Source organism: Sinocyclocheilus anshuiensis, unplaced genomic scaffold (genome assembly GCF_001515605.1).
Source record: "Sinocyclocheilus anshuiensis isolate Anshui unplaced genomic scaffold, SAMN03320099.WGS_v1.1 scaffold767, whole genome shotgun sequence".
NCBI lineage: Eukaryota > Metazoa > Chordata > Actinopteri > Cypriniformes > Cyprinidae > Sinocyclocheilus > Sinocyclocheilus anshuiensis.
This window is the reverse complement of record NW_015551124.1, coordinates 320,370-328,777: the sequence shown is the minus strand read 5'-3', so window position 1 is coordinate 328,777 and position 8,408 is coordinate 320,370. Positions and strand designations below refer to the sequence as shown.

Genomic DNA, 8,408 nt, shown 5'->3' with positions numbered 1-8,408 from the left:
CTTGTTAACATTTTCTGTAAACAGAAGATGTAATGTTAGTGTTCATGTGTTTCAAAACATTGTAGCACAGGTAAAGTAAACCATGGCGCTGTCTCAAACATGTTGGCATATTCAGAAATGAACAAACACTTGTTCACCTGTTTAACACATGCTCAACATTATTTTTCAGTGTTTATCTCTCTTACAGGTAAACAGACAAACCAGTTGAACCAGTTTAAGTCAAAAGTGAAAATGTTTTAACAGGCTCACTTCAGTGAAAAGGAGAACATAGACAACACCAAGAGAGAAAAGCTGTTTGTGAATAATGTGAATTAGTTTAAGTATTTAAAGACAGAATGAACATTGTGTTTGATGTTTTTCATTGTTGAGACAAAGGTAGGTTTGAACAAATTCATTCTCATGCATTAAATCAATATCAATCTAATGTTTAAATACTTATTTCTACTGTAATATGTATAATTCTACAGTAATGTATATTTGCAGATGCTTTAGTTTCTCTGATGAGTTTTTCTTTTAGGTACTTGCTGATCAAAAGAACTATCCTTTGATTCGTGTCTGAATCCGTAGTTTAGTAAAGTCATAAATAAATTACTTATTTTTACAGTAATTGGTATACATGTAAAGAATGATTTATCTTGATTAGGGTGGCAGCAACTCTGATGACTCAGAATCTCAGCTGTTCACAAAATCAAGGTTGTATTGAGAAATCAGGAAGTGAAATGTTTAGAAGAGTTGAAGTTCAAGTGATCACAATCCTGACAGCCAACAATGAATGTATGAAACTGTTGCACTGTTACACTTTGATGTGTGTTGGTGAGGCTGCCAGGAAAGTATGATTTGTTTCGGTATGAATTTTTATATTGTATGGTATAAGAATTCATGAATCACATTTTTTTGTTTGTCTAGTTTAAGTTTATTGTTATTGTCAACTTCCACAGCACAGCCTGTGAAATGAGTCTCTATGAGAAGAGAGAGGAGGAGGAGGAGGATGTTCAGACACATAAAGCAGCATCTCCAGAACCCAGCTGTGTGTCTGTGAAGAGTAATACATCCATGTTAAACCGCCCTGATCTCAGTGATGGAGCAGCAACTTCTAACCCTGGGTGAGTATAAACATGCTTTAACTGCTGTCGTGAAACTTTTGATGAGATGCTTTCAAGATATAGAATATTGAGACTTTATGTATGGTTTTCTTTTGAATATTTGTAAATAGAAATGACTTATAAACACTCATATGGTTTTTCATCATAATAGCAAACCTGCAAGTCAAACGAGGAAACAAACGGAAAAGATGGAACATAGATGCAAGCAAACAGCCAGGTAAATGAAACCGAAGCTGTGCACTTACTAAAAGACACAGAGTCAGGAATGAAGCAAACTATGTGCTGAGACACAAAACACAAAAACATAAAAGAAGTGCCAAGATCCTATCACTAATGACCAGAAATAAACTCTCAGGAGTGCCAAGATTGTGACAAAGGGAGCCTAACATTGTTTCTCTTCTCCTCTCTAGATATATAAAGAGATTTCACAACTGGTTCAAGCAGTTTATTAGTTTATTTTTAATTTCAGCAGAATCCATATTGTTTAACATTAGACAAGCTTTAAAACAAGGACCAGAGACTAACAGAATGGGTTTCTGAAGTGGATGAATTGTGTTTGATGTTCAGTTCTCAGCTTCACAGTTTTTCTGTTCGCCTTACTGTTTCCACAGATTGAAAAGACCCAAAGTGACCAGATCAGTGACACCCTGTCTGACTTGCACTACAGACTCTGACTCTCCGCCTGATGAAGGTCTGACAGTTAAAGACCGACACAAACCCAGCATGAAGAACAAATATGAGTGCTTACTCGAGGGAATCAAACTAGAAAATAATCAAACCCTCCTGAACAGGATCTACACACAGCTCTACATCATAGAGGGAGAAAGTGAAACAGTAAATGAAGAACATGAGGTTTTACAGATGGAGAAAACACCCAGAACACAACACACTCCAATCTACTGCAATGACATCTTTAAACCCTTACATCAACCAGGATGTGAGGAGAAAGACAAAATCAAGACTGTTCTTACTAAAGGCATCGCTGGAATTGGAAAAACTGTCTCTGTGCAGAAGTTCATTCTGGACTGGACCGAGGGAAAAGCCAATCAAAATGTAGATTTCATGTTTGTGCTTCCATTTCGAGAGCTGAACTTGATTATAGATCACCAGTACAGTCTTCACAGACTTCTGCTGAACTTTCATCCTGAACTTCAAGATCTGAACTCACAGATTTATGAGGAGTGTAAAGTTGTGTTCATCTTTGATGGTCTGGATGAAAGCAGAATTACACTGATGTTTTCAGATGATAATAAAATTTGTGATGTGAATGAGTCTTCATCAGTGGGTGTGTTGATGTCAAACCTCATCAGAGGAGAGCTGCTTCCCTCTGCTCTCATCTGGATCACCTCCAGACCAGCAGCAGCCAAGCAGATCCCCTCAGAATACATCAACCGTGTGACAGAAATTCAGGGATTCAATGATCCTCAGAAAGAGGAATATTTCAGGAAGAGAATCAGTGATGAGCATCAAGCCAGCAGAATCATCTCACACATTAGAAGATCAAGAAGCCTCCACATCATGTGTCACATCCCCGTCTTCTGCTGGATCTCAGCCACTGTGCTTCAAAACCTCCTGAAACAAGATGACAGTGCAGAAATCCCTCAAACTCTGACTGAAATGTACACCCACTTCCTGCTGACTCAGATCAACATGAAGAGTCAGAAGTATGATGGGAAAGATCCAGAGAAACCCCTGAAGTCCAGCAGAGATGTGATTGTGAAACTTGCTAAACTGGCTTTCAAACAGCTGATGAAGGGCAATGTGATGTTCTACGAGGAGGACCTGATTGAAAGCGGCATAGACGTCACTGACGCCTCAGTGTATTCTGGGATTTGCACTGAGATCTTTAAGGAGGAATCTGTGATTCATCAGAGGAAAGTTTACTGCTTCATTCATCTGAGCTTTCAGGAGTTTCTTGCAGCTTTATATCTGTTTTACTTCCATGTAGTCAAGAATGAGGAATCAGTGACCTTGCTTCTATATGAAGAATTTCAGGGGAACATTTGTGGAAGCTTTCTGTATGAGCTAACAGTTGATAAATCCCTACAGAGTCAAAATGGACACCTGGATCTTTTCCTGAGGTTCCTGCTGGGCGTCTCACTGGAGTCCAATCAGAGACTCTTACAGGATCTGCTGACACACACAGTGAACAGCTCAGAGACCATCAAGAGAATCATACAGTACATTAAAGACAAACTCAAGGCTGATGAGGGTCTCTCAGCTGACAGATGCATCAATCTGTTCCTCTGTCTGCTGGAAATGAAGGATCAGACTCTGTACAGAGAGATTCAGGAGTTTGTGAAATCAGAGAAACTCTTGATGAATAAACTCTCTCCATCTCACTGCTCAACAATTGCCTACATGCTTCAGATATCAGAGGAGGTGCTGGATGAGTTTGATCTGAAGAGATACAACACATCAGATGAGGGTAGAAGGAGACTGATACCAGCTGTGGTGAACTGCAGAAAAGCTCTGTGAGTATTCATTTATGTGATTGGAGATGAAACTGAATGTGTCTTGTTTTGTTGAGGTGCTGTAACATTGTCATTCCTCCATCAGATCATGACACTGTTTTCTTTTACATGACAATAATTTAAAAGGAAATCAGAAATTGTTTGGAGAGGACAAAACTCTTTTAAAATCAAAAGTGTTTAGTTCTTCCTGACTCACTCCAACTCCAGGGCGACGTTACCGTATGAGTATAGCAGTCATCATACCCTGGCCCTCCCTACCATACCATGGCTGACATACTTAAGGGTTTTTTGAAACACTTCCACTGCTCCAAACAACAGGTGTAACCTGTTAGACTCAAAATGAGGATCATGAGACATGTGCAGACTTTAATGAAGTTTAGTTTAATTGTTCATCATTTTATTTTTCCCCTGTGGCTTATGCTTTATGTAATAGGCCTATATATAAATATCATATATATTTACATATTCTCCTGTGGCTTATACTTTATATTGTACTTTTTTTTTAACTTTTACTTTATATACTGTTTATCAATTTATTTTATATATTGTTTTTTCGAAGAAAAAAAAAACATAATTTAACATAATGAAAAAAAATCTAATCAAAAGCCAATAACATTGAAAGAAACATTTGATATAAAATTATATTTTATTCAATGTCTGAAAAACAAGTAATTAAAAAAAAAAAATTTAATAAAAAAGGTAAGGATCAAACAAAAAACTGACCCACTTTATATTAAGTGGCCTTAACAATGTACTTACATTTAAATTAATAATGTGGTACAATGCACTCATTGTGTACATACATGTTTTTACATTGTACTTATATTTTAAAAATACCTGCATGTAATTACATCTGTAATTAATTTATGTAATTACATTTATAATTACACAGTTGACCCATCCCTTACACCTTAACCCACCCTTAAACCTACCCATACCACCAAACCTGTCCCTAACCTTACCCGTATCCCACTTCAATAGCAGCAAAAGTGTTTTGCAACACAATATAAACACAATAAGTACATTGTACTTAATTTTCGATGCAAGTACATAGTAGTTAAGGCCACTTAATATAAAGCGGGGCCAAAAAAACTTCCAGTCTGTCCACAGTTCTCTTTTACTTTGCAAAAGCAAAATAACAGGGTTGGATAAGGTAACAATGCCATCACACATACTGGAAAGTTACTGGAGTAATAGTATATTCTTCTTCTGGTATTTATTTATCTGTCCTACTTCCTTATAACTTCACTGGGACTCTGATGCTCTATGTTAGCAAAAATCTGTTCAGTTAGAGAGAAACCATATTTCGTCCTGTGTTATAGACTTGCTGACTGTGTTCTCAGAGCTACATGAACCCATATGTTATTCTGATGTAACAACAAAATTTCATAGTATCTGACTAATAGAGCACTGCGGCCATGATGTCAAAACAACTCTGTTTGGCTATATTTCCAGTCAATATTTAGAGTTCACCTTCTGATTAACAACAGAATATTAGTCACAGAAAAACTATTGTAACCACCATCTCTTCATTATTGAATCGTATTTCATCCTGTGTTTTAGACTTGCTTGCTGTAATCTCACTGGTCAGTGCTGTGAAAGTTTGTCTTCATCTCTACAATCATCAAACTCACTGAGAGAGCTGGACCTGCGTCACAATGACCTGCAGGATTCAGGAGTGAAGCTGCTCTCTGATGGACTGAAGAGTTCACACTGTCAACTCAATACGCTGAGGTAAGAAAAACAGATAAAGGTTCACTTGATTATGAAATTAAAGATGTCCTCTTTTCTGGTCCTGATCTCCTGGGTGTTTGTAATATATCAGAAGACCCCAGTGTGTCTGAAGACTTTGGGTTTGTATTCGCTCCATCTGGGTTCTATAAAGAACTTTTATATTAAACAAGTATTAATTGTTGCAAATTATTTTTTCATTAATTTAAATATTTACGTATTGAGAACATGGGCATTTATGCTGTATTATATATGGGTTTTAAACGTATTGCCTACTGTATATCAGATTACGTTGTGGGTGCATTTGTCTATTTATTATATTTTCTCAGTATACGTGTTCTCAGGAAATCGAACCCCAACTTCAGCATTGTTATTGCCAGTCGAGCTACAGGAACTCATATATCATGCTGATGTAACAATAAAGTCAATAGTATCTGACTAATTTTCTATTATTTATAGGCATTATTTATTGTTCACTTCGGATGAGACTAGAACATCAGTCATGGGATCAACACCATGTGCAAAACAGAAATATCTAAACCCACCATCTCCTCTTTATTGAACCATATTTCATTCTGTGTTCTAGACTTGCTGACTGTAATCTGACTGATCAGTGCTGTGAAAGTTTGTCTTCATCTCTACAATCATCAATCTCACTGAGAGATCTGGACCTGAGTCACAATAACCTGCAGGATTCAGGAGTGAAGCTTCTCTCTGATGGACTGAAGAGTTCAAAATGTCAACTCAACATACTGAGGTAAGAAAAACAGATTAAGGTTAATTGGTTATGAAATAAAAGATGCCTTCTGCTTCGCTCCTGATCTTGTGGGTGTTTGTAATATATCAGCAGACCCCATTGTGTCTGAAGACTCTGGACTTGTATTTGCTCCAGCCTGTTATAAAGATATTTTTGAAAAGTATGTGTGATTTTTATTCACTGATTCATATGTGAAAGTTGTAAGCAGTAGCGTGTTTACCCACCATGCAAAGCCGCAAAGCACACAATTTCTCCAGAGTATTTCTCTTTATTTCTCTATATTTATTTATTCAAAATACAAATTAAACTACACTGACCCTGTTGTTTTATCAATTAATGTTCCTGTCATGGATGAATTTGATGGTGTGTGTGTGTGTGTCTGAGAGAGCTGGATCTGAGCTACAATCACCCAGAACAATCATTAGTCAAGCTGCTCTCTGATCCAAACTACAGACTGGACAAACTCAAGTATGTTCAACACTAACAATCATCCTGTCATTTGTGTTTGTACATGTGTGCACTATAAGTCACTGAAAACTCATATGTACATAGATCCCTGCATACAGCACATATATACACATACAGAGAAAAATAATGACACGTCTTGAACTCTGTAACTGAGGATGATCTTGATTTAGCTCAATGTATGCTTGTGACTCACAACAGCTGCATCTGAGAAACAGACTCAAGTCTCTGATCCCACTCCAGACATTTCATATTTGCAATTTTAATTATGTTTGTTTATAATAAAAGTAAACAAGAGTGTATAGATTCATCTACAGTTTAATACCCATTAGTTTTAAATATTTTTTTTACTTTTTTGTTTTTATAGTGTGGATAATGGAGGAGAGATCAGGATTACAACAGGACTGCAGAAATGTAAGACACACACACACACACCAGGGCTTAAAAAGGAGAAGGGTGGGGGAATAAATAAGTTAACTCCAAGCAGAATATTGCATTCCTTCTGAAACGTTTTGATTAGGAAAAAAAATACTAGTTAACATTATTTAGTAATTTGCTGTTGAAGTGGATTTACTTGGATTTTCTTATTGTAGAGATAACAAACATTATCATGTGCATTATAATGTTCGAAGTGAATGTCATACAATGTCAGTAGACTCGTAAGATTTTAAAATGAATGGAAATACAGAAGCAGAAGACAATGAATGCAATGTTGAAAAGGGGCGGAGCTACCGAAGGTCTATAAATAAACATGATGTGAAACGTGTGCTGTGTCGAGATGTTTGCTAACAGTATACTTGTGTATTTTTAAACTTCTTTTTACCTTTAAGTGAAGGACAAAAAAGAGCTTCGCTGTCAGTATACTGGGGCCTTTAATCATTACGTTTTGATATAAATGTTATAATTTCTCTTCTTGTGTTCAGATGCATGTGATCTCGCACTGGATTTAGACACAGCAAACACTTTCCTAACTCTGTCTGAGAGGAACAGAAAAGTGACACATGTGAGAGAGAAGCAGCCGTATCATCGTCACCTAAACAGATTTGAGTGTCATCAGATTCTGTGTGAAGAGAGTCTGTCTGGACGCTGTTACTGGGAGACTGAATGGAGCGGGAAGGAGGTTTATGTATCAGTGGCATATAAAGGCATCAAAAAGGAAGGATGGAGTAATGACTGTTTGTTTGGACACAATGAAAAGTCCTGGAGTCTGAAATGTTTTAATGATGGTTTCACTGCCCGTCACAATAATAAGTGTACCGAAATGTCTGTTCCTTCATGTCTCTCTAACAGAGTAGGAGTGTATCTGGACTGGTCGGCCGGCACTCTGTCCTTCTACAGCGTCTCTGACACACACACACTCACACACTTACACACATTCAACACCACATTCACTGAACCCCTCTGTGCTGGATTTGGGTTTTATTATTACGATACTTCAGTGTCTCTGTGTGAGATCAAACATCTTCCTGTGAGAAACACAGCTGAGTGAAGAAACACATTATCTCTCTTTACCTCTCACAGCTGTAAACTGTTTCTCTCTTATCTTATTTTCAGTGTGTAGAAACACACATTGACCTGTGTTTTTATAAAGACATTTGAATGCGGCTCAACAGGAGTTTTGTCTTTCTGAATCTCTGAGCGCCACCTGGAGGAAGATTTAGTTTCTCACTCACAGGAAGCAGTTCTTAGCAACCTCTTGCTCTGTTACTTTGGTAATTGAGGGTCGGTCAGAGCTCATCTTCTAAACACACTTCATCACAAATGTTAAAGGCTGTGGAGCTCATCTTACGCTCCATGTGGAAGGTTGACGTCTCTTTCTGATCACTCATTCTCAACTGTCTGTCTTAAAATCACAGTCAAACTGATTGTTCAGTAGAG

The 8,408-nt window shown here is 37.3% G+C and overlaps 1 protein-coding gene across 1 annotated transcript; it reads left to right on the top strand.

The window, feature by feature from the left end:
* Positions 1-315: 315 nt before the first annotated feature.
* Positions 316-8,130, top strand: LOC107663150 (NACHT, LRR and PYD domains-containing protein 3-like). The gene is made up of 7 exons (XM_016453312.1): positions 316-375; positions 939-1,103; positions 1,715-3,577; positions 5,141-5,311; positions 5,895-6,065; positions 6,898-6,944; positions 7,454-8,130. The coding sequence occupies exons 2-7, from the start codon at positions 952-954 to the stop codon at positions 8,017-8,019; spliced, it is 2,970 nt and encodes a 989-aa protein (XP_016308798.1). The 5' UTR covers positions 316-375; positions 939-951; the 3' UTR covers positions 8,020-8,130.
* The last annotated feature ends 278 nt before the right edge of the window (positions 8,131-8,408 follow it).